Source organism: Heterocephalus glaber, unplaced genomic scaffold (assembly GCF_053883595.1).
Source record: "Heterocephalus glaber isolate CG9 unplaced genomic scaffold, H.glaber_assembly_v1.0 deba00001673, whole genome shotgun sequence".
Classification (NCBI taxonomy): Eukaryota; Metazoa; Chordata; class Mammalia; order Rodentia; family Bathyergidae; genus Heterocephalus; species Heterocephalus glaber.
In genome coordinates, this window is record NW_028258410.1 from 10,637,712 (window position 1) to 10,665,377 (window position 27,666).

The 27,666-nt window shown below is 31.6% G+C and overlaps 1 protein-coding gene across 16 annotated transcripts in view; it reads left to right on the top strand.

Moving 5' to 3' along the window:
- The window catches only part of Sycp2 (synaptonemal complex protein 2), a 98,845-nt gene that overhangs the window by 11,365 nt on the left and 59,814 nt on the right, over positions 1-27,666 (top strand). For 12 of the 16 annotated variants that reach the window (XR_015445950.1, XR_015445951.1, XR_015445953.1 and 9 more), the window contains exons 2-14: positions 8,820-8,881; positions 10,547-10,690; positions 11,569-11,697; positions 12,473-12,577; positions 12,856-12,880; positions 15,166-15,251; positions 15,874-15,959; positions 16,204-16,238; positions 17,068-17,210; positions 17,290-17,342; positions 18,628-18,673; positions 19,282-19,374; positions 25,285-25,345. Coding sequence is in view for 9 of the 16 variants with exons in the window: in XM_021255186.2 (XP_021110845.2) it covers positions 8,820-8,881; positions 10,547-10,690; positions 11,569-11,697; positions 12,473-12,577; positions 12,856-12,880; positions 15,166-15,251; positions 15,874-15,959; positions 16,204-16,238; positions 17,068-17,210; positions 17,290-17,342; positions 18,628-18,673; positions 19,282-19,374; positions 25,285-25,345 (1,068 nt within the window). In the remaining 7 variants the exon portion in view is untranslated. The remainder of the gene's footprint in view (positions 1-8,819; positions 8,882-10,546; positions 10,691-11,568; positions 11,698-12,472; positions 12,578-12,855; positions 12,881-15,165; positions 15,252-15,873; positions 15,960-16,203; positions 16,239-17,067; positions 17,211-17,289; positions 17,343-18,627; positions 18,674-19,281; positions 19,375-25,284; positions 25,346-27,666) is intronic. The other 4 variants (XM_087197512.1, XM_021255187.2, XR_015445956.1 and 1 more) reach the window with 3 other exon arrangements.

Sequence of the window (27,666 nt, forward strand, 5' to 3'; positions counted from 1 at the left end):
TGTCAATTGTAACTTTGTAATATAGTTTAATATCAAATAGTGATGCTTCTGTAAGATTTTTCTAAGTTGTTTAGAGTAGCATTATTTCTCTATGTAAATTTTTAAAAACCAAAGTTGTTCAAAATTTTTATTGGAATTACTTTGAAGTTTGGAAAACCAGATCCATTTTTTAAGAATTAATAGTCCTATAGTTTTAAGTTCTCTCATGTTTCCCCTTGAACTAAGAAATAGCTCCAAGTATCAACATCTTTTATTGAGGTCCATGGCCTATTTGCATAATTTTATACATCTTGTTTCTTTTTGTTATGTTTGTTAATTTTAGCTTTATATATTTTTAAATGGCCCTTGTCTGATTACTGCTGATACTAGGATATTTATATAGATGTTAACACTGAGCCTTGTTGGAGTCTTGCAGTGGACCTCTGAAAGACAACATCCCTCTAATGGGGTTCTAAGTAAAAAAATAAGAAGTGGCAGAAACAGCTTTCATGAATCCTTTTCAGGTATATTGATAAGGTGTTGGTATAGTGAATTTGCTAACACTGAGTTCCAGAATTTAAAAATTGTGACTACCTGGAGTCCAGTAAACTAGTTGAGATACCTGTCCTAGTCTGCATCCTCCACCTTCCATCCAAGAGAAGAAAGCTATATTGACTCTAGAGAAAAAGATCAAGGCACAGATTTTCTCACAATGTCAAAATTTGCAGAACAAAACCGAATGCAACATGAAATTTCTCTTGCAGTCCTCATATTAAACAAGGGTGGAGCTGAGCTGAGTTTGGCTCAGTATCCTTCCAAAATTTACCAACCCAGTAAACAATTCCATCTCTTTAGAGGTGATTTGAGTAGATGGAAAGAGACCAATTATATATTCAGCTCTTTCTCACAGATACCAACAGTATAGAAATGTGGTTAAAATGACTGGTGTCTTTATAACAAGGGGAAATTTGGACACAGGCATTGAAGGAAGACTGTGACAAGAGAAAAGGGGAAAACATCATATGACAAAGGAGGCAGAGATTGGAACTGTGCTGTCACAAGCCAAGGAATGTTGGGGGCTACCAAAAGCTAGATGAGGCAATGAAGGATCCTTCCCCTGGTACCATTAGAGGGAGTGTGATCCTACTGACTTGATTTTCAGACTTCTAGCCTCCAGTACTGAGATAAATTTCTATTATTTGAAGCTACCCACTCAGTTCTTGGTACTTTGTGAGGGCAGCACCAGGAAATTATAGTGACATAGGATCCAAAAGTAACAGTTAAGAAACATTTTCTTGTTGTATCACAGAGGCTGTTTCTACTACCTCTTGTGAAATTTCTAAGGTTGGTGAAACCTCTCTTCTGGGGACAATTCCTCTCATTTTGTATTTTCACTGGAAACTCCTCCAGAAAATTCATGAATAGAATCTCTTTTTGTTGCTTCTGAAGTGTAATCTTGTAATACTGGGAGGTAGAGTGGGAAAGATGATTTTTTTCTTTAATACATTAATCCTTTATTAGGATTACAGAATGGAAAGTTTAAGTTGGTAACTTTAAACAAATTAAAATTTTCTTGAAATTACATGGTTATAAAAGTATAAGCAATATTTAACTAAATGATGAAGCTTGAGTGTTAACTGGCCAAGGTAATGGGAAGGAAAACCAGACTGCATGAAGTGGCCTGCAGGGAGTAGGAGGAGAATCATATATCAAACACTGTAGAATACCAAATAGCAGTTTTAAATTTTTTTCACATCCAAAGGTTTACTGGCTTGACAAATATACAAAGTAATATTACTTTATAAAGTTTGAAGGTTTATAGAGAGGATGTGACACTAAACAAGGTTTGGTGCCCAAATAAGACCTGTTTGTTCAATTAACATTTCTAAGAGTATATTTTTATTAGCTAATAACCAAATGATAGAGTAAGAGTTGTGAATAGTCACACAAGTGAGCAATGGGTAAGAGAAAAAATTCTTTTTTTCCCATTTCACTCATCACATCAGGGTATTTGGACTAGTTTTATTATCTGCTTTGCTCATATTGTGTGCCAAATCTACTTTTTTAGTTTTGTGATACTTTTATGTGGTCACAGTGTCTATCTTTGCTTTTGTAGTTTTTACTGTCTTAAAAGGTCTCTCTACTAGATACTCTTCTAAACTTTCTTGTTTATTTTTTAATTTAAATCATTTGAATATTTCGAAAATATAATATTTTTAGGTTTCTTGTTTACAGATACAATTACAGAAGAATATTGAGTCATTTGTAGAATTTTCAGGTCCAGAAAAACAGGTTGTAATGTATAAAGTGAAAACAAGAAACAAATTAAAAGACTTGTTCCATGGGCTGTGCTTCCTGATATGGTAACCACTAACACATATGTCTGTTTAGCATTTGAACTGTGGCTAGCCTAAGTGGAGGTGCACTGTCAATGTAAAGAACATAATAAATTTCAAGGTCTTAGTTAAGAAAAGTGAAATACACAAATCTATAATTATAGTCTCAGATTTCGATATACCCTCTAAAATCTTTTTAGTAAAAGTATAGAAATGACACAATCTCTCAACTTGATTTAACAGATAATTACAGAACTTTCCACCCAAGATCAGGAAAAATACCCAGTATTTTCAAGTGTGTATGAAACATTTACCAGGATATACCATATACAGGGCCATTAAAAGCTCTTGAAAAGTTAAAAGGATTCAAATAATACAAAGCATGTTCTATAAAAATGAATTAAATTACAAGTCAGTATAAAAAGATATCTAGAAGAAGGGAAAGGAAAAAATGATGAGAAATGGAAAAAATGGAAATAAAGTCTTTGTAAATAGGGAAGGGTGGAGGGCGTGAAGGGAGGGCTAGGAATGGGGTAAAAATAAGAACCAAGATGCATTATATAAAGGTACAATTCCCAATGAGAAATGCAATTGTGTTGTATACCTACAATGTACCAATAAAAGAATTTAATACAAAAAAAAAGATATCTAGAATATCAGTAAATATTTGAAAACTGTCATAGTTCTGAATAACTCATGGGGGAAAAAAACCAAAAGAGCAGTTTCACAGTGTTTTGAACTGAATGAAAGTAAAAACACAACATATCAAAATCAGTAGAATGCCACTAAACCAATACTTAATGATGGGTATAGAAAAATGACTGTTACAGAAAAGCCTGAAAACCAGTGATCTAAACTTCTAACTGAAGAAACTAGAGCCAGGCATGGTGGTGCATACCTGTAACTTCAGCTTTTCTGGAGGCTAAGGCAGGAGGCTTGCAAATCTAAGGCCAGCTTGAGCAACTCATTGAGACCTTGTCTCAGAATCAGAAATAAAAAGGGGTGGGGATGTAATTCAACATAAAGACCCTTGGGTTCAATCCTCAGTACTGGAAAGGGAAAGAAGGGAAATAGGAAGGGAGGGAGGGAGTGAAGGAGGGCCGAGCAAATTAAACTAAAGTAGCTAAAGTAGAAAGAGAATAATGATCAGAAATTAATGAAATTAAAAGCAGAAAACCAGTATCAGTGTACTCAAAATTTTGAGATGAATAAAACATAAGCTTTTAGGCATACTTACAAAAACACATTAAAATATCAGGAGTAAGAGAGGTGTTGGTTTATATCTAGATGTCCCCCAAGAGCCTTATGCCCACAGAGGCAGGGCTTTTGAACTATGGGGACACTATAGCTGATTTGTCGTTAGGGGTTAGGAGACTCGTCAGCAAGGATTTATTAAACATATTATAAAAAGCACTAACCAAGCCAGGTGTGGGTAGCACACACCTGTAATCCCAGCACTTGGGAGGCAGAGGCAGGAGGATTGGAAGTTTGAGGCCATCTTGGAGTATACAGCATATAGTGATAACCTTGGGGGAAAAAAAGAATGAAAGAAAGAAAAAGTTGGATGAACTTAAAATTAACCACTCTTGTGCAAACAAGTATTATTAAGAGAATGACAAAACAAACCACAAAGCAAAATCTGTCTGTACTTTTTATAGCCAGTAAAAGTCATCTCTAGACTAGATGAAGAATCCTTGTAAGAAACAGCATTAAAAAGACAATACAATAAAAATGGGCAAGACACTCTAGTTGGCTTTTATGTCATGTTACTTTGCAACTAAAATTTAAAAGGGTGTTGCCAATTTTTAATTTTAGCCATTTTAAATAAAAGTCTGAGTTTTAATTGGAGTTTAGGTGAGGCAAAAACCTCACCTCTTTTAGCTTTTCTCCAGCTGGTTGGGCCTGATAGTTGAATTTATGTAAGACATATTAACAGGAGAAAAGCATACAAATTTAATTAATATAAGTTTTACATGACACAGGAGCTCCTATAAGAAAAGGAAAGTCCCAAAAAGCAGTCACAGTCAACCTCTTGTACTGAGTTAGACAAAGAATAGTTTAAGTCATGAAATTTGCTAAGTGATAGGGGCTTGGGCTAATGTAGCTAATTGGGTAGGGAAATGAGTAGGATATTATTAGCACTAAACAGTGTTTATACAGATTTTTCTTGGCTTCACCTTCTTGTCCTGGTAAGATGTTACTTTCTTTCCTTTTGGTATAGGGAGGCATCTTTAACATCTGCTCAAATTTTCATCTCCTATTCTTAAAAACCAAGATGATGTTCAGAATGATTTTCTTGTATCTGTTGTTTTAAGTGCCTTTAAATGATCAGTATGGAAAAGCATATTTTGGAGTAACATTCTTAAGTCCTGTAGACTATTTAGTATATTTTAATTGAATGTTTCTGATAATTAACTTTGACTACTACCTTTTCTTTTTTGGCACCGGGCATTGAACTCTGGACCTCGTGCTTGCAGGCAGGCGCCGGAACCACTGAGCTAAATCCCTGGCCCCTCTACTACCTTATTTTGTGCTTTCTGTTGTCCCACTTGTTCTGAATTGGGAACTCACTCTCGCTACTCCCACTCCCAATCTTTTGGATTTATTAAATAAAAGCATTACCCTCCTCTACATTGTTATTTATGTATTTTTTCACTTTTCATTTAGTAGCTACCTTAGAAATTATAACATATCTTGTTGCCTCATCAGTGTGTGTTAAATAATAATCTTAGCCTGGAATGCTTTAAGTTCATTTACTACCACCACCTCGTATGCCATTTTACCAAGTGCTGCAAAAATCCATTTAGATTTTAACACTATGTAACACTATTTTATCATCTTCATATATATTGAGGATTTTTTTCAGCTCTTCACTCCTTCCTATTCTAGTCCATCTTCCATATAGAATCATTTTCCTTCTTACAAGAAATTTAAATTTTTCATTAAGACAGTCTGTTGGGAACAAATTCTGTGAGTTTTCCTTTTTCTCTCCTCTTAAAATGCATTTTTCTTGTTTTATAAGTACTTTTCTTGGTATAGAATTCTAATTTGTAGTGGTTTTTGTTTTGTATTTTTGAAGAAGATACTATTCAATGTCTTCTGGCTCCCATAGTTTTCATTGATCTACTGTCAGCCTATTAATGCTACTTTAAAATAATGTGTTTGTTGTTGGTGTTTTTACCTTCTGGCTGCTTTTAATATTTTTATCTTTTATTTTTCAGGAGTTTTCTATGGTATGCCTAGGTGTACTTTTCTTTTTCCTACTGAGTTTCATAGAGTCTGTAGTTTGCTGTTTTCTTTTGGTTCTGGGAAATTCTGTCATCATCTCTTCAGATACTGTTTTTGCTCTATTCTGTTATCCCCTTAATGGAGATCGATTTATACGTATATAGGGCTTCATAAGATATCGTCTGTATTTTTGTCTCATTTGAACCTGTATTTCTGTCTTTGCTTTATTCTGAATATTTCTTCTGACATAGCTCTTATTTCACTAACACTTCACCTGTGTCTAATCTGATATTAAACCCATCTATATGTTCTTAATAATTGCATTATTAACTTTTGTAGAATTACTGGATTCTTTTTCAAAATTTTTGCAACTTTCCTCAGCCCTCCCAGGTTTCTAGTTCTCAGCCAAAATTCTCACTCTTATTTTATAATTTTATATTGACAGTAATCATGGTCATTTTAAAGTTTCTAATAACTCTACCATGTGACGCTTTTCTGAATAGTTGTGCTGCTCTTCATTTTTTAAATAAATTCGTCCAAATCTGTGAATTGCATTTTAAGTGCTGCATTGGCTGAATTCTCGATTTTTATATATACACATTTTCTTATTCACTTATTTTATCACTTCCATCTTTTTATATCCCATGGACTATTCAGATGTATGTGTTTTGGCTTCCAAATATATGATAACTTTGAAGCTAAATTTTTATCTAATTTCTAAATTTATTGCATCATGATCAGAGAGCTATTATATTAATGTGTATGCTTTTGTTTGTCTGCTTTTATATTTGCTGTGGTAACTCAAGATTTTCTCATTGCTTCTTATGAATGTCATCACAGTTTGCCTAGAGGTACCTTTTCTTATTTATCTTCCTTGAGACTCTGTGGACTTTTATAATTTGTGAATATTTATATTTATTTTTAGAAAGTTCTTGGAAATTACTCAGCTGTTACTCCCTATTTTTATATTCTTGTTAATTTCTGGAATTATTATTATATAGATATTAGAATATCTGCCATCTCTCTTTGATGTATCAACTCATATATTTTATCGTTTCATTCTTTTTGATATTCTGGGTCATTTCCTCAACTTGGGTTTTCTGTGTCAAGGAAGACAGTCATTCCTTAAGTCCACAGACTTGTGTTACAGTGTCAGAGGTAGACGCTCAAAGTTCCTTATCTTATACATTGCTTCTGTTGTGGTTTCTTATTAATCCAACACTTCCACTACCTATTTCTTACCTCCATATTTGAGATAAAATTTCTCCCCTTTTTTTGTCTTCTGTCCGTGAGACAAATATGCTTTATAAGTGTGTATGATAATATCTATAGATTTCAGATATATTTGCAGTCATACATATAGATATAATTATATATGTAATACAGTTTTTTCTGACATTACATTGTATATGTCATTTGGCAGCATGTTTTTTAATTATTTAAAAAAATTTATAGCAAATATCTATCCTTCTGTTTCATTCCATATATTATATTTGGATAAGTATGATTATATCCATAATTTACTTATTCCTCACCTTCTCTTCTGTCTACAACTCTTATCTAAATGCCTTTGAAAGTTTGCCTCTCAAGATTGATTCAAAAATATTTTCATAATAACTTAATAAGAGTAGGGAAAAATATTTCTCTAGAGATCAGATTTTTTTGCCTATAGTTAATTTTAAATTACAATTAGAAATACAAGAGATTTTTGTTTTTACTCACATATTTTTATGTCTTATATGCATGTCCTCTTCAGCACTTAAATTTCTCTGTTGGCATGTCTACAGTAAAGTAGACTGTGACTCATGCCTCTTATGGATACATAGTCCTCTATTCCTCTTGGTTTAATGGTCCCTCTCTAGATGTCCCGAAATCTGTCTGCCTGTCTGTGTCTCTCTTTGTTTTTTGTTGTTTTTTTTTTTGCACTTGCCAGGCAGGCATGGTGCCACTGAGGTAAATCCCCGTCCCCTAATGGCCTCTCTGCGTTGAATTTCCTGATGATTCTGTTACAAAGCCTTCACAGAATAGGTTATTTAAAAATTATCCTAGTCATGATTTATAAAAAACAACTGTGTTTTTCATTTGTAGAGCCAGCCTCCAAATTACATTTGGAAATATTAGATGCTTTTGTTGAGATGGTAGTTGGTGCTTTATGCAATCTTGATGTTTACTGTTTCCATTCTCCTTTGAAGGGAAAAATAGATAAGGAGCAAATGTTTATTATATTGAAGGAACTATCAAGTATTTCTTAAGTACCTAGACACAAATATATGATTTTTTAAAAATTCCTTAATTTTTAAAATGACATGGTATAAAAAGCATAATCGATAATACACAAGATTGATTTCACAATGATCCTTTATACTTTTTCTATAAAAGACAGAATACTTCCAGATGTTCTACACAATGAAATGGCATATAGGTTTTGATTATGACTACAGCAATGGTTTGTGTAATTTTAGTCTTCATTGCCAATGCTAACAATGCTTAAATGTGCATGTCACAGAAAATAAATGACCTTTGTCTTTATGCTTGTCAGAAGCATGCTGAATAGGATTCTTTGAAGTAACTTCATCTATTTTAGGTCCTCCCTTCAAGAGCATTTGAATCTCTCTTTAGAACCTGAGGGATTCTTTCCCTTTAAAAGCTATATTACAATATATTAATTGGTGGTTATTTGTATATATATCCTGTCGTCTTAAGGGATCCCATCACTTTGGGAAAGTGAAGCCCTTCCCTTTATTTGACCAGTTAGCCAGAAACATTCTCTTACACATAGAAAATGTGTTTAGGTTATCTTCCTCATTCCTTGCATATCCATTTGTTCTAATTGATTCTAGTTTTCTTAATCTAGTTGCATATTCTTTTCTTCTTGGATATTTTTTAATAGTCTAAATCATTGAGACATTCCTTCAAGCATACTTTTCTTCTTGTTCCCAAAGGTACCAAACAAGTATACCAGGAATCATTGATGAGGGGTAGGTCTAGGTTTGTAGTTCTTTCACTAACTAGCTTTGTCACCTTTTTACAGAATTTTTCATTTTAAGTAATCTGTAAAAAGAGTGCTTGATTAGTAAGTGATCTTTAGTGATCTTTTAGAAACATGTTAAACTATTTGTGCAATTTGATAAACAGGTATGAAAAATATCCAATGAGGAACTTAAGCAATATTTTTGCATTTGATATGATCAGCAATGGTTATTTGGGTGTGTTAAAATTTTTAAACTGTAAACAAATGGGACAGTTTGAAAGATTAAAAAGAGTTTTCTTTTATAGGTGTTTATTTTGTTCTGCTGTTTTCACGTGAAATCAAAATGCCAATAAAACCAGATCTCCAGGTATGTAGTTCTAGACCAAAAGCAATTACATTAAAACTTTGTATTGCTAGTAACTTGTTCTGCAAGTGCTCCGCAAGATGAGTAAACATTTCTAATAAATTTTAACTTGATAAATGAGCAATGTCTTGCAAGTAATGTGTGACACTGAACGTCACATGATCACAACTGAGCCAGTGGTTGGCCCCCAACTGTGGGATTTTGGGTGATTATCTCCCAACAGCAAGAGGTTATGAAAAAGATCTTCTGTGCAGACAAGGAGAAGAAATCCCTAACTTCAAAAGAGATTAAGGAGATGCATAAAATGTGGGAAACAGTGCAAAATTTTGTAGAAAAGTACCACTTGAATAAGGCTGTAGCAGTGTGAGCAATACATCTTTTTAACGACAATGCAGTAACATGTTTCTGCAGAATCCTCGAGAGGCAAAAGCAAGTATCACTGGATAGGTTCTTTGTTAAAGTTGCAAGAAAAGAAAAAGATTCTACTGAGCCAATAGATAGCAGTGATTCCATTAGTGATAGTGAAAGTTGTCCTAACAACCCTCCTCTCTCTGTCTCCCTCACACCCACCACCAAGGTTTTCAAAGGTAGATGCAGGTTAATTGTTTATTTTTATTTATATTTTGTATTTTATTATTTTCTATTACAGTATTGTTATCATTTTCATATGAATATTTTGGGGTTGTAGAATCATCTGACTTTCTATTATTTCTTATAGGGAAATTTGCTTTGATATATAAGTGCTTTGGATCACAAGCATGTTATCAGAATGAATTGTGCTCACAAACCAAGATTTTACTGTATTTTAATTTCTAAAATCTCCGTTTGTGTACTTACAGTGCATATCTATAGCAGTGACAAAGCTCACGTTTTTATAAAATGGTTGAATAGCTTAATTTAAAATAAAATGTCATATTTATTCAATAAATATTATTTCAAGAATTATATTTAAAATAGCAAGTATTAAAGATACTGGATCTACATATCTTTTACATTGAAAGATTTATGTACTGAATGTATTATACCCAATTTTTTAATTTCAACTGTTAAAATTGTAAGATATTTACATTTAGATAAAGGCTGAGTTTTTAAGTATCTGCTTAACATGTATGCAGTTAACCATTTAGTCTGCTCAGTGATCTAATTGTAGTCTGAAAATTCCTTATTACTGAAGTTTTACTTTAATACCCAGGATGGTAGGTTTTGTAAAAGTTATTACTATTACATAAGGGTGATGTTTAAGTTGTATTGGTTGAGATCATTTTTTAAAAGTGCTTTTGCCTTTCATGCAGTTTTCTTTACTAATTTAATCTTATTAAGTTGGTAGTCAGATATGCTAGGATTTTATCCATGGTATTAAGTAATAATTATTATAAAGTTAATTTTACTTTTCTCAAGTTTTTGTGGTGTTTTACATGATGACTTTAGCAATAAAAACATTAACTAGAAATAGTAATAATTTTTCCTATTTAGAGTTTTCTTATCAAAGAAACTTAATTTCCAACTCAATTACTTCAAATTTAATAGTGGATTTTTAAAAAAAATAAAACAAATTAATATTTTGTGAGCTAGCTTGACAGTTTTCATGTGAAAATAATTCCAAGATTGTATAAGGTAACCAATTTTGGTTTTGATTCGATATATGTGCCATTAACTGTATTTCTCTAGCAGTTGGAAAAATGCATTGATGATGCATTAAGGAAAAATGATTTCAAGGCTTTGAAAACACTTTTACAAATTGATATTTGTGAAGATGTGACGATTAGATGCAGCAAACAGTTTTTCCACAAGTTGGATGACCTTATGTCCAGGGTAAATATTCATTTTTATTGAATGGTTTTTCAAATATTTGAATTTTCTTTTCTAGAAAGAAGTATTCTGTTAGAAAAATGAACGGAAAGGATTGTACAAGCTTGGTTATAATTATATAAATAAGTACTTATTTTTTATTTTGTAGTGCTGAGGATTGAACTTGGGGCCTTTGTACTGAGCTACAGTCTCAGCCTTTATTTTTATTTGACACTAGGTCTTGCTAAGTCACAAAACTACCTGGTTGGGCTCCAACTTGGAAGCTTTTTGGCTGAGGCTCCCAGAGTGACCATTATTAAATATTGTTAACTAGGGGGAAAAGTTTATGTATTTGAAGTCTAAAAACTTGATCTGTATTTTAAAACCTGTCAGTATATTCTTGATGTGTGATATAGAAAATTTTTGGTGCTTTCAAAAGGAAAGCAAATTAACAAAAAATCATCCAACCATGGATTTGATTTCACCTGTCTAATGTCATTTTCACATTTCCGAGAAGGTGACTATAGTCAGTCTTCCCCAGTACCCAAGATTTGTGATGTCTTAAAGATCGAATACTGTTTCTTGGATTCATTAGTGTTAAATACATGGAACTCTTTGGAGTGAAAAGTATTTGATTCATTTTATCATAGTCTTAAGTTTCTTGAGTTTATGCAGATCTTCACTTTTGCCCTGAGTTTGTCATTCACACTGGCTGGGTGGTTTTGGGAAAATTGCTTTTTTGAACCATGTTTTCATCTTTTGCAGTACAGAAACAATAATAATGCCTATCTTCTAGATTTTGAGGAGTCTGAGATTTCCTATGTGTATAATGCTCTTAGCTCAGTGTTTATTTCATACTATTTGGGATTTGCAGAAATTTAAGTGCATACTTTTCATTTCAGGAACTTAATAAAAAGGATATTCAGACTATTTCAATCATTTTGGTTTCTATTGGAAAATGCGGCAAAAATATCAGCATATTAGGACAACCTGGACTTCCTACCATGATAAAACAAGGACTAGTCCAAAAGATAAGTATAGAATATATAACACATCCAGGCAAACAAAACATGATTAAAGATAAAATTTTCTCTTAAACTAAAAATGTTGAAATGTTGAAAAGTAAATTTGGTGACTTTATATAAAATGTGGAGAATAAAATAAACATTTTATATAATTTATGTTGTATGATACAAAGACAGAGATCACAAGGAAACTGTACAGTGTATGAGCTCCATGACAATCGTGTGAACTTAAGGTTATGAGACTTAGGCCTTTACGTGGCTTTGGTTTCTCTTTAGTTCTTGTTAATCATCAAGTGTCTCCTGTGATAAAATACAGGATACTGATTTTTGTCTTTTTATTCATTGCTGTATAATCAGCACCTAGAACAGTGTCTGGTATACAGTATTTACTCACATATCTGAATTAATTAAGGCGAAATAATACTAAAACTTTTCAAATAATAAGGATATTAGAATAAATTGTGATGATAATTTGTTTTCATCTGTGATAGTCTCTCATTAAAAAACCAAAGGAGGAAATAAGGGTTCTCTACCTGGAATTAAGATTCATTTTATCCATTCCTGTCTTAAACATGAGAAAATATATAGTTAATTAACCCAAAAACAAAAAAAAGGAGGATGTCAAAAACTACAAATTTATTTTGATACAATATTGAAATTTTTACTTTTAACATCTCTTTGTTCTTAGGTTTGCCATTTATACAAGTATAGATAAATACATCTTAAAAATTACTAAAATGAATTTAAAGTAATAAATATTTACATTTCTTTTTTTTTTTACATGGTTGTATGGTTTGAAAAATCCAAGGAGATTATTCTAAGTCAAGGAAATTCAAAAGACGGCGCTGTTATAAATATGATAGAAGACTTATTTGATCTTTTTATGGTAAAAATCACATTGATTAACTGATGTTATAAAGCATGTGTTTATTTAGAAAACAATTTGTGTTCTTCCTTTCTTGAAACTTGAGTCATTAATAGATTAATTAGACTTGGCTGGATTAGTCTGTTCACATTGTGTTAAGCATTTATACTGGTTAATGTCGCTAATTAGATAATAACTAAAAGTTAAATATGCTATAAATTAAATATTGTCATTTTAATACCATATATGGTAATGGTTTATAGCAGAAATGATAAATTATAAATTATTCACTTTTTTAGGTCATACATGACGTCAGTGATGAAGGTAAAATAAACCTTTTATTTCTGTTAGAACAATAATTTGCTGTTAGACCTTTACTATAATTTTACAATTTCTGTAAGTCACAATATTAGGAACACATCTAATTCAGGGACCCAGAAACTTTTTTCCAAAAACTTTTTCTGTAAAGGACCAGCTAGTGAAATTTTAGACTTTATGGTTAAGAGAAAAAAATGAGAATATTATGTATGTACTTGTATCATAAGAAAGAAAACAAATTTCTGTAATGTTTTATTACTGAAATTAAGACTATAAAAATTGATTATAATTTTTTACAATACAGATTTACAGTGAGAATAACATTCTTTTTAAAAGGTAACATTTAACTTAGAGTTTAAAGTTAGTGTTTCAAAATTGATTACAGATGTTCATTTGTTACTGTTGATTTGTAAAGAGATCTTGTTTCTGCATGTCACAGTAGAGAATGTTTTTATGCAGAGAATATCAAATACTGTTATTTAGAAGTATTATTTTAATAGAGCATGTTGATCACTTAGAAGGCAGTGATCCAGTTCTGTTAGGTTTTGGTTAATGTCTCCCTTTTAAATGTCATTGCTTTATAGACTAATCACTTCCAATTGAAGGCTGTATGAAAGCACCTCAGTTCTGCAATTAAATGGAATTTGAAATATGAAAATTTCTTTGCACTCTCATCAAGGTCCAAAAAACACGGCTGGACCTCTGATTGGATCTTTAAAAATTATATGCCTTATAAATTTAAGTGGAAATAGAGATGTTGCCTCTTAGTTTAACTTTTCAAAGTTTTAAAACTGAAAAAAATCTTCAGAACATATAAAGCCACTTGGTATTACTTGCCACTCAGTAACCTTAGTTGTCATCAAAATGACTTTATTGAAGTACATAAGAACTGTGGGTTTCTTTGCTGTTATAATTTTGGGCTCAGTTCATTAACCAGCATTCTTAACTCTGCAACCAAAACTTAGTACTGGAGCTTTGCTGTTCAGTAATAATGATTGAGTACAGTTCTCATTCAGAAAAAAATTTTGTCTTGACCCTAAGTATCAAGGAGACATAAGATTTTACTGCTGCTAAGCCATTAGACTGCTGTATGATAGGGCGAGTAGAATATCCAACTTCTATTTCTAATAAAAATTCTGTTAACGGACAGTGGCTGAGTTTATGAGAGTGAATGAAGTTCATCTTTGGCACTGCTGGTTTAATTAAAAGTGAGAGATTGAATATGCTCCACGTAGGACTTACTGACAGTTATTACAGCTAAACAAACAGAATGGCAGCAAATTTAGTTTGTATGACATAGTTTGCCAACCTCTGATCTAATGAAAAAAATTTTCAATAGTATATGGAAAATGCAGAGCACATCACAACTAACTCATCCTTTCACTTATGGCTAGCAAGAGTCTTATGCCAAGCAATCAATTTCAAGTTATTTTATCATTTTTTGTGGGTTGAAGATTGGTAATTGGGGCCTAATGTATTATTTTTGATGCTATTTGTTATCTTCAAAGCCAACAAACTTTTAGATGAATTATTGTTGATTTAAATAATAGTGCTGCCTTTCCATTGATTTGATTTTTTATAATTAAGGTAAAAATCTAGTCTAAATTCTTAAGTTTTTAGAGAAGAAAACAGCCCTAAACCACCAGCAATTATAAAGAAATCCATCTGATTTTTAAAGTAAATAATATATTTTCATCTCAGTTTTTTCAATATAGTCATGTTGGAAAGTTGCACATTTGATGTTACAGTATTACTTTAAATGTGCATTATGAAATAGCATGTAGAACTTCCTCTATCTCTGAATATATTCAGTATTGATAGTGTCATCTTTTGAAATGGATTATAGCTCAAATCATTTCCATGCTCATGAAGGAAAGGTATGTTGACAGTCTTTTTTTAAGTACAAGAATTTTTGAGGTATGAGTAAAAATTAATGATGCCAGTTTTCCAAAACGCCTCAAAATTCAAAATAGAAACTTATAATTTTGAGCTATATTTCCTTATGTGCCTGAAATGAGAAGCTAGATCTGGGTTTATTTTATGTTTCCTGATGCTCTGGCCAGTAGGCCTTCTTCAAAACTATACTAGTATAGCCGTTCTTTGAACTCAGAAAAAAGACTGTCTTTTAAAAGGATGTATAGGGCTGGGGATTTAGCTCAGTGGTTTCGCCGCCTGCTGCACAAGCGCAAGGACCCGAGTTCAGTCCCTGGTGTCAAAAATAAAAAATAAAAATAAAAATAAAAAAATAAAAAGATGTATAATTAACATGTATTAATAACACTTTTATTCAGGTAAAAGGCAAATAGTGAAAAATTTCATACCTCGAATTTGTGCCTTGGTTATTGATTCAAGAGTGAATATTTGTTTTCAGCAGGAGGTAAAATCATTTGACTGTCTTTTAAAAACCTAAAAATAAGAAAGTGAAGAAAATGTGATAGTAATTCACCAAATTAAGAAATTATTTTATCTTGGACTAAATTAATTTTTTGGAATGTATTTCTGTTGTCTTAATAATTCATTATAAGACCATATTTCCTATTTAAAATTTGTGATCATATGGGTTTGTGTATGCCTAAAACTCATGAAAATAAATTACACTAACTGGCTATTAGGGATTGTTAAGTATTTAAATGTCAAAAATAACCTATATTTATGTATATATGTATATACATATAACCATAAGAATAAAAATAAAGTAACTTTTTGGCCCCCATAGATCTTAAAGTAGAGTAATAATAAATGTCTCATTTTGCAAAGAGTTTTAAGTATGAGTCACGTTATGTTCTATTTTTGATCTTTTAGTTTATGCTGTTTAATATTGACTGCTTTTATATATATGCAAAAAATATATACTTTATATCCTTTCCTACACCCAAGTCCATTCCCTGCATAAAATGTAGTGATTAGGAACAAATTAGGCTACTAAGCTTATGTGCCTAAATACTTAAATGTTTTACAGAATATAAAATTAATTCATTATCTTATTTTTTCTTTTCTAGACTTTAAAAAAAATGAATGCTATGCTTGAAAACATGTCTCAAGATGCCAGGAAAATACTTTCTAACCAAGAAATGTTAACTCTCATGTAATAATTTGTACTATATTTTATTAGTTGTTAAGGAATTTAAAGAATGTTTTATAAGACAACCATGAATATGCATTAAAAATTGAAACTTCTAAGCTTTGTTTTTTAATATAATTATACATTTCTGCAAAAGTTAGTTATACTACCTAGTTGTAAATTTCAGTGACTCATCCCAGCCTAAACTCATGGGCTTTCTATTTAATTGATACTAGTTCAGTATAAAATCTGTTTTTTTGATTCACAGGAGTAGTATGGGAGAAAGGATTTTAGATGCTGGAGGTAAGTATGTCTTTTCAAGATTTGGAATTATTAAAAAAAAAGATTTGTAATTATTTCAGATTTATGACTAGTGTATAATATCCCTTTAATAAAAATGATGTTAGTATTGCACTGTGATGAGATGACTTGAAGGAATTAAATTGTTGAGTACAATCAAGCAATTTTTAAATTACTTTAATATAAATAAATAAGCTCAAAAAGAAGTATATTTGGGACAAAATAATTTGTCATGACAATAAGAGTTAGATAAATACAATTTTTCCTAATGGTTTATAAATATTAACTTAATTTTCAAATAGATCTGACTTACTTGTGCTCTGATATTCCTCAAATGGTATTTTATGAAATTAGGGTATCTAATATCCTTAGGATTGCCAGACTTTTTTAAACAATATGTTTACTAAACTTAAATGTTCTTTCTTAGGTATTTTATGAGAAAATTTTGATGTAATGATTTATGTATAGAATAAAGCATGATTTAAAATACCCTGAGATAACTGTAAACATCATGTACAAAAGAAATTTAAAGATTATATGATTTATGTGTGTTATTTTGCAAATTTCACCTCTAATAATGAGAGTAGAGTCTTTGAATATTTAAGAATTTCTTTTAAATTTTATTTTAAATTTCACTTTTTTCTATTAGTAAACTTGTTTTTTGTTATTTGGCATGGATTAAATCCTATAATGATATTTCTAATTCATATGAAGAAAACAGTAAAAGATAAGTATTTTTTTATTTGTCTTATTCTCATACCTTACAAAATGTATGGACTTTTATAAACTTTCATAATTTCAAATCATACATTGATTAATAATTTTTTAATAGATTATGACTTGCAGGTAGGCATTGTGGAAGCTTTATGTAGAATGACCACAGAAAAACAAAGACAACAACTGGCACATCAGTGGTTTTCAATGGATTTTATTGCTAATGCATTTAAAGAAATTAAAGACTGTGAATTTGAAACAGTAAGTGGTATAAAAATAACAGAAATTAACAAAATTTTTAATTGAGTCTGTAATTTAAAGTCTTTCTTTTTAAAATTAGGATTGCAGGATATTTCTCAACCTTGTAAATGGCATGCTTGGAGATATGAGAAGGTAAACGTACAACCATTTACTAATAAACACAGCTCAAAGAAAGCATCCAGTGTAGAACTTTTAAAAGTGTAACTATTTGTTCTGTTATCTTAGAGTGTAAAGTATGCTTGAATATTTAATTTAAAACAATATTTTATATAACATTGTTCAGTAAATTACTACACTGGTATTCTAAAATAATCTACTCGTGGCCTTATTTTGCTTTGCAATCTGTAGAGGAAAAATGCATTTTCGTTTAATTCATATTAATAGTTTTGAATGTCCAAATTTGATTTACTGTATTCATAATTGCATATATATTAGTATTTGATAAATGATTGAAAAATATACACATGTATTTCTTGAACTATCTCCATTTACATACTGTAATGAAAATATATACCAGGGCCGGAGATTTAGCTCAGTGGTATTGTACCTGCCTTGCAAGCACAAGGTCCTGAGTTGGATCCTCAGTACCAAAAAAAAAAAGCTATATATATAAATACACCCCCCCCCAAAATAAGTTGTCTTCCTTTATAATTAGCATATTTTGAGTAGGATTTTTCTGAGGTTACCTAGTCTTAGGAATGAGCACAAAAGGGTATATAATAGATGTTCTGGATGAATGAGTTTATATTTATTTTACTTACTAAGAAAATGAAAGGTAGGATGTTAAGTACAAGGAGTCGTATTGCCTGGATTTGAATCATAAATTCTCCTATCCTTTGAGCAGAGTTTTTTTATTTTTATTTTTATTTTGTTTTTGGTACCGAGGATCGAACTCGGGTCCTTGTGCCTGCGCAGCAGGGGGCGAAACCACTGAGCTAAATCCCCAGCCCTATGAGCAGAGTTTTTAACCTTACTTGTCTCTGTTTCCTCAGCTGTACTGTAAGAATACTAATATCTACCTCATATGTTTGTTGTAAAGATTAAATGAAATAGTATCTGACCATGAAATAATTCTAAGAATTTAGCCATTTTTATTAGAATTCTTCACTTATATTATTTTCCTAATTTCTAATGGACACTTCCATTGTATTAAGATTATAAGCGATATCTGCTCACATTTGTTACTACACACAAAGTATGGTGTAATTAGTCAAAAGGATAGGTTACATAGTATCCTCAAAATAATACGCTTTTCTCTACCTGAACATAATTTCATTAAACACTTTTTTAAAAATAAAATGATTTATTTAAAAAAATTATGACTGCTGCTCGATTTCTCTTTGATTCTAGGCATGATTTTTATGACTAAACATGCTGTGAAAGCTTAATTAATCTTTTAAACAACTTTGTATTTTAGGGTCTTTACATTTCCTTGTTTGTCAGCATTTCTTGATAAATATGAGGTAAGTTTAAAATTTAACATTTTAGTTATAGGATGAATTTTGATGCAAAGACACATTAGGGTTACAATTGATAAAAACATAAAAATGGTTATAATTAGATCATGAGTACAACTGACCTAGTATGCTGTATATGCCAGTGAAACCATGAAAAATTCTATTAATCAGCGTATTTATAACCAAGAATACCTGAAATGCAAAGGTTGTAGCTCTTCAGATTTCCTCCTCTTTCCTTAAGTCCATTATTGATTTATCACTCATGAATACCTTTGCACTAATATTTTCAAATTCTTGTTAGCACTTGGAATATTTGTGATTTCTTAAAGCTAGCTGATTTCTTTATAAGGTATTGAAATATCATTTCCTTAGATTGTTTCTAAATATATCTAAATGTTCTACTTGTCTACTCTCTTCACCTAGCTATACTTGTTTTTTTTTAAAAAAAGATTTAGGAAACACTATATCTTATGGAATATAGTGTTTCTGGATTCTAGTGTTAAAAATGAAGCCAATTAAGATATCAAAGATTGACCATTAGTACAACCTCATCATAATATTCTGTTATTTTTATAAACATACTATATAGTAGTTTTACATGTTTATTTTCTTAGCTGCAAATACCATCGGATGAAAAACTTGAAGACTTTTGGATTGATTTTAATCTTGGGAGCCAGACTCTGTCATTCTACATTGCTGGAGATGATGTAAGCTTTATTCTTCTGTACATGTATTTATGTATTTTAAAAAACTTTAAATTCACTTTAAGAATGTAGGCTTCTTTGTATATTTATTCTTCTAGTAATTCCTTTAATTTTGTTAGTTCTTGCTGTTTTCACTAGCATAGTAACCAAGCAAACTAATTAGAAATGTAAATTGTTTCTGATACTTTTGTTGAACAAAAGTTAATGCTAAATTTTAATACTAATTTTAATGAGCTTTTGAGAAATAAATTATGTTAAGGATATAAAATTTTACATTCATGCGAACAGAGTTCATTGACTTTAGAAAAAGACAGCATCAGGGACAGGGAGGCTCAGTGGTAGAGTGGGAGACTGCCTGCTTATTGTGTGCAAGGCACTGGGTTTGATCTCCAGCACCACATTTAAAAAAAATTAAAAAGATACTCATTACTTAAATAGTGTATAGAGGTACTCTAGTAAAACTAACATGAATGAATAAAGCCATTTATCATTATCTTTTAGTCTTCTCTTTTAAAATAGGGATTGATTTATGGATTGCATTTGGAAGTGAATTTTAGTTCACTAAATTTTGCTTATATGATTATATTATATGCTTAAATGCTATATACTTACACTAAATTATGCTTATATGATTATGCTATATCATATCTGTATTTAAACCTTCTGAACATAGACCATATTAACCTCTTTTTTATCTGAGGAAAATCTTTGAACCTTTACTTTGTGATAGCTAACACTCTTATTTGGTACATTGACGTATTTCTAGCTTGAACGGTATAGTCACTTTACCAAATCCTGAATGAGACTTTATAGCATTTACTAAATTAATTGTAGCTAGTGATATTTTAGCCTTATTAGTGTGTTTCTTATAGAATATTGCTCTTTGTATAAAGGTAAACTTTATCAGAGAAATTAGCCAAATACTTAGGATTTCCACATACTTTCAAGTTTTATTTTTAGTACTTTCTTAAAATGCTTATATTAAAATCTATTTCTGTGAACTTGTACTGTTTCTCTGGGGCATGATAGTTTTCATTAGTATGCTTCTCCTTGATGGTTTATTAGGAGTATTATTAACTGAATTTTCTTTGAGAAATAGGAATTTTATTTTTATGAAAAGACAGGATTATTGCTTGCCTTCATTCATTGGACTGTTGACTGATTTAGATCAGAAAATAGCCAAAAATATAGCATTATACATGTGAGGGAAAGCATAAAATGCATTTATGAATTATGTTCTAGGTAGTGATTAAGATGCTGAGGGATTTGTCTTCCCAAAAATGTATTTCAGATCCTTTCTATGTTCTCCTTGTATTCCCTCTTGTTCTACCTGGAAGTAATTCTGTGTATAATAGCAGCTTAAACTCTTGTTTTGTTTGTTTGATATGGTCTACAAGGCTTTATATGCCCAGGCCCTGGTAGTTTCTCTGAAAATCTTCTATCATTCTCTGTGCTGAGGCTATCATCTCTTTTCCTCTGAAAGATCATGTCCATCTCAAGTTTTACTGTTTCCTGGTTTGTCAGCCTACAGCACCTCCTTTAGATCCTTGCATGTTAATTCCTTCCTATTTAGGTTATACCGTAAATATTACTGTCTTCTCCAGTCACTCAATGTGATGTAGCTTTACAGCCACATAATATTACATTGCCCTGTTTTATTTCCTGTATAATAGTTGTTGCTATTTAAAATTATTTTGTTTGTTGTCTCTTTCTCCCATGGCATATGATATTCATGGAATTAGGACCTGATTTTTCTTGTTTATAGCTATTCAAGGGCTCATATTTGTTGCAAGAATGAATAAATAGAATGTTGAAAGATGCATGTTCAGTGCATACAGTTCATGGGACATTGGAAAAAATAAGGCAGTGTAGAGCCAATGAATGAGTATAAGAGGTAACATCAATGGATATTAAGAACTTAACTAGGTGTCACAAACATACTAGGCACTGGGGAACACATTCATGTAAAAGATACTCTCTGGCTGTGGGGATAAATTTAAAAGAGACAAGACTACAAGCAGTTGGGAGGCTTTTGTAATAATACATATGAGAAATCACAGTGACTACAGTTGGGATAAGTGGAAATGAATGAATTGCAAAAAACTAGAAAGGAGGTAGAATTGGACAACTTGATTTGTTGTAGTAAAAAGGGATTAATAAAACTTAGGTAACTAAGTTACCTGGCTAGAGATGCTGTCACAGAAGGATACATTTTATAGGAGAAGGATAAGAAGTTTAGCTTTAGGTATTAAGTTGGAGACATTTATGGACTATTTTGCTGAAGATACCTGGTAGGCAGTTGGATATATTGGTTTCATACTCAGAAGAACTGAGCCACAAGTAGTATAGAAGCTATTTATGTACAGATGATATGTAAACCATAGAATTTAATGAATGCCTTTATGAAACAACCTCAAAAACATGTATTTCTATAGTATAGATAGAAGAAACTCTAGCAAAAAGGATATTTGAGAAATAAGCTGAAATAAAACAAAAGAGAGTGTATAGTATTGTATAAGTCAAGGCAAAGGAGTTTTTTTTAAAGAAAACATTGTGAAATATTTCTAGGGTGTTAAATAAAGTTAAAACGTGTCACATGAAAGAGTAGGGTCAGTTAAATGATGAAAGTATAGATATTTCTGAAAAGTTGAAATCTTTGTTGAGAAGTAGTCAAGTCAAGGGAAAGAGCAGGGTAATAGAGGTAAAATAGATGTGAGAAAAAGGGAATATTTAAGAAAACTGAGGGCAAGGAAAAGCCAAATAATTGTGGGAAAATTGAATACATAACAATAAAAATATGATTTCTACTAATTTTTTTTATTTTAAAATGTCTACAATAGTAAACAAAATCCTGAAACAGTTAACAAGTTACCTCAGTATATGAAGAAGAAAGAGTCACTTAGAAGTTGGATATGACAGATATGATAGTGTAGAGTATGACACTTGGCATGTATCTCAAAGCAGAAAAATTTTTGTGTGTTTGTTTTTACACAGAGATACCAGGCTGCTCAAAACTTTGGAGAGAGAGGAGAATGCCAGCACTTTTCTCTTGACCCTGAGGTTTTGAGATGTGGCAAAATTAGCACCCAAGTTGGGGAAAGATAGAAAGGTAGTGATGCCCTCAGGGTATGAATGATTTCAACAAGAAAAAAAAGTGGAAGGGATTAGTGAAAAGATTAAGGATTTAGAGGAATATCTATAGAATGAATTGTCCTAAAATAACAAAAGAATTGGTTATGTTTTTCTTCACAAAATTACTAGAAGGCTTTAGGGTCCCGTTTTTCCATGACTGGTATCTAATTTCTACCAATAACTCTTCGAATTCAATATTATTTTAATCAGTAATACAGATTTCAGTGAAAATAGTTGGAAAGGCAAACATTTTTGATTATTATTCATGTGCATTCAGTATTTGACTCTTAAGGATAATCAGTGATGAGTGTTCTAATTTCAGAACCTGTGATAAGTAGTAGAAGTGGGAACTAGGGAGTGACAATGGCTTTACAATATTTCAAAGGAAAAGAAAGTAGCATTTTTTTTTAAAAAAAGCATTACCCAGGGAAAGACCCAACCCAAAAAGAGAACTACAGGCCAATCTCCCTAATGAACATAGATGCAAAAATCCTCAACAAGATACTGGAAAACAGAATATAGAGGGTCATTAAGAAGATCATACACTCTGACCAAGTCAAATTTATCCCAGGGATGCAAGGATGGTTCAATATTCGTAAATTAATAAATACACTATATTAACAGAGTCAAGGACAAAAACCATATGATCATCTCAATAGATGCAGAAAAGGCATTTGACAAAATCCAACACCCATTCATGATAAAAACGCTACAGAAAACTGGAATAGAAGGTCTTTATCTCAACCTGATTAAGGCTATCTATGAAAAACCAACAGCCAACATCATACTAAATGGTCAGAAACTGAAAACTTTCACGCTAAAATCAAGAACAAGACAAGGATGCCCACTATCACCACTCCTGTTCAATACAATCCTGGAAACATTAGCCACAGCAATTAGAAAAGAGAAAGAAAAGGAATAAAGATAGGAAAGGAAGAAGTTAAACTGTCATTATTTGCTGATGATATGATACTGTACATAGAAGACCCAAAAAACTCTACCAAAAGATTTCTAGACTTAACTGAGATTCAGTAGAGTAGCTGGTCAACACTCAAAAAACAATAGCCTTCTTATACACAAATAGCAGACTCACTGAGAGAGAAATTAGGGAAATAATTCCTTTTACAATAGCATCCCCCAAAATGAAATATCTAGGAATCAACCTCACAAAGGAAGCAAAAGACCTCTACACTGAAAACTACAGCATCCTGAAAAAGGAGATTGAAGAGGATATAAGAAAATGGAAAGACATCCCTTGCTCCTGGGTAGGAAGAACCAATATAGTGAAAATGGCCATACTTCCAAAACTACTATATAGATTTAATGCAATGCCAATTGAAATTCCAAACGTATACTTCACAGCACCAGAGAAAACAATTCAAAAATTCATTTGGAACCAGAAGAGACCTAGAATAGCAAAAGCAATTCTGGGCAACAGAGACATGGCTGGGGATATCACAATCCCCAACTTGAAACTATACTATTAACCTACTGTGATAAAAACAGCATGGTACTGGCAGAGAAACAGACCCGAGGATCAGTGGAATAGATTAGAAGATGCCGAAACAACTTCAGACATACCCAGCCACCACATCTTTGACAAAGGAGCCAACTACCCTCATTGGAGGAAAGATAGCCTATTTAATAAATGGTGCTGGAAAAACTGGATTTCAACCTGCCAGAGATTAAAACTAGACCCATATCTATCACCATGCACTAAACTAAGATCGAAGTGAATTAAAGATAGAAATATTAAGACAGAAACACTAAACTTGCTGGAAGTGAGGTAGAACTCTTGAAGATATTGGCATAGGAAAAGACTATGAACAAAACCTCAGTAGCATGGGAACTAACACAAAGAATCAACAACTGGGATTTCATCTTATTAAAAAGCTTCTGCACTGCAAGAGATACCACCAGAGCTAACAGACAGCCTACAATGTAGGAAAAAATTTTCAGCAGCTGTACCTCAGACAAAGGGCTACTATCTAGAATATATAAAGAATTGAAAAAAATCAGACCCCCCCCCAAATTCAAAGACCCAATTCAAAAATGGGCATCTGAAATGAACAGACATTTCTCAGACAAAGAAGTAAAAGCGGCAAATAAATATACGAAAAAATGTTCAACATCACTGGTCATTTGAGAGATGGAGATGAAAACAACACTGAGATTCCGCCTCACCCCAGAAAGAATGGCTGGTATCAAGAAATCAATAGCAGATGCTGGCGGGGTTGTGGGGAGAAAGGAACCCTTCTCCATTGTTGGTGGGAGTGCAGCCTGGTGCAACCACTGTGGAAATCAGTATGGAGATAACTCAAAGAACTAGGGCTGGAAGTCCCATTTGACCCAGCTATTCCCCTGCTGGGTATCTTCCCCGAAGAATTGAAACAATCATAAAAAATTAATTAATTAATTAAAAGGGTATTACTACATACTTCTTTTTATGGTTAAGAAGAAGAAATGAAAATTAGTACCATCATTTCCTTTTAAGAGTGAACTGGGCCGGGGTAAGCTCAGTGATTTCGCCACCTGCTGCGCAAGCGCAAGGACCCGAGTTCGATCCCAGTTACCAAAAAAAAAAAAAAAAATAGAACCGATTAGATTAAATGTAGTATTTTTAATACATAGTTGGTGGAGCAAAAATAGGTTACAGAAACTTTGTACTTAGTGCTATTTCTAAAAATAACTTTTAGCTTATATAGCTTAAAAACTGATGTTTAAAGAAATTTAAATCAGGAATGAAATACTATTAATGCTCAAAATCTGCTTAAATTTAAGGATCATCAATGGGAAGCAGTCACTGTGCCTGAGGAAAAAGTACAAATGTACAGTGTTGAAGGTACTAAAACTTTTTAATTTAACTTTTACTTTTAACTTTTTTTTGTAATTCTCTCTTGATTCTTACATGGGATAGAAATTGCATCTTCTCTAGGATAAGAACATAGACTAATAAAAACAAAAGCAACATTTTCAGATGCTAGTATTTATAAATTCATCAGATTCCCTGTCTCCATTTTCCTCTAATCTCCCAGTTACCTCCTGTACTTATTTTCCACTCTATTTAATCTAAAACCCATGATCAGTCTGACCACTTTCTTGTCAATATTTTTAAGGCTCTTGCATTTCTATCTCATTTTCTTGATTAAATCCAAACATCTAATTTCTCCACTTCTGTAAGCAGAATTGTATAACACTACTGGATAGAATCATAATTTGGCAGATAGGTACTATTACAAATTCAGATATTAAGACATTTTAATTACTTCAGTGGACATGTAGGGGTATCCCATGGTTTTTATCCTCATTTTCCTAATAACCAATGATGTTGAGCACTTTGCATGTGCTTATTGGACATTCACATATCTTTCTTTGTAAAGTAACATTTTTTCATTTTTATTGATTGACCTGTTTTTATTACTGAGTATTAGGAGTTCTTATATATCCTGGATATCAATCCTTTGACTGATAGGTTTCATATTTTGTCCTAGTGTGTATCTTGCTTATTTATTTCTTAATGGTGTCTTAAGTGAACAAAGATTTTTAAATGTGAAGCCTACTTGATCAGTTTTTTATGATTATTGTTTTCTATAACCTAAGAAATCTTTCCCTAGTTCTACATCACAGAGAGGTTCTTTTTGGTTTTTTTTGGTTTGTTTGTTTTTGTTTGGGTTTTTTTGGTACCAGGAATTGAACTTGGGACCTTGCACTTGCAAGGCAGGAGGTAGAACCACTGAGCTAAATCGCCGGCCCTGGGTTCTTCTTGTTTAATATAAAAACTTTATGGTTTTATCATTTGTATTAATATGATCTATCTCAAGTGAATATTTTCTTATGTGATTATGCAGGAATTGAATTTCTTTTTTACATGACTATGCAGTTATTTCAAGATTATTTGCTGGACTAGCTTTCCTTTCTCCATTGAATTTCTTTGGTTCCTTTGTTGAAAATCATATGGCTATATAAGAGTGGGCCTTTTTCTTTGTTCCCTGATCTGTTATTTTGATCTGTTTGCTCTTTATTATGCCAGTACCATAGTATTGATTATTGAACTTTTATGGTTATTCTTGCAGTCCACTACTATACCTATTCCAAGATTTTTGGGGAAGTATAGGCCTTTTGAATATCTGCATATATTGTAGAATGGTTTTATCAATCACTCCAAAAAGCTTGAATGAGTTATATATCAGTATGGGGAAAATAGCATGTTAACAATAGTATTTCAATTCATAAATATATATATATCCCCATTTATTTAGATCTTTGATTTCACTCAACAGTGTTTGTAATTTTCATTGTTTTACACATCTTTTGATGAATTTATTCTCAAGCATTCAATATCATGATTATAGAGATAACTGATATTTAATTTCATTTCCAAATATTTTTACTGATATACATAGAATTTTTTAAAAATGTAACTTATTTCCTACTGCCTTGCCAAATGTGATTATAGAGATAACTGATGTTTAATTTCATTTCCAAATATTTTTACTGAGATTCATAAATAGAATTTTTTTAAATGTACCTTATTTCCTACTGCCTTGCCAGATTTCCTGTTTAGTTCTCATCTAATTTCTGAGGCTGTTCTAGTCAGCTAGTCATGGAATCTGCAAATAGAATTTTACTTCTTCCTTCTGATTCTTATTTTCTTCTCTTCCTTTTTTTGCTTTATTACATGGATAACATCTCCAGTACAGTACTGAATAGAAATGCTTACTGCCTGATATTTAGGAGAATATATATTTTTACTATTAAAGATAAAGTTAGCTGAAGGTATTTTTGTAGATAACCTCTCATTAGGTTGAGAAGTTTGAATGTATACTTGCACATGAAACTACCATGGCAATGAAGTTAATAATACATTCATCACCCCCAATCTTCTTTGTCTTCCTTTAAATCCATTCCTTCTAACTCATTCCCAGGCAGTCACTGATATTTTCTTCACCATAGATAGTTTATATTTTCTATAATTTATATAAATGGAATAATATAGTACATGGCAGTTTTTTTCTAGTTACTTTCTTTCAAAATACTTTTTTTAGATTCAACCATGTTGGCATGTATCATTATTGCTGAGTGGTATTCCAATACCCATTCCATATACTTAATTCAGTTTATTAATCTATTCACATTTTTGACCTTTGGAGTGTTCCTAGCTTT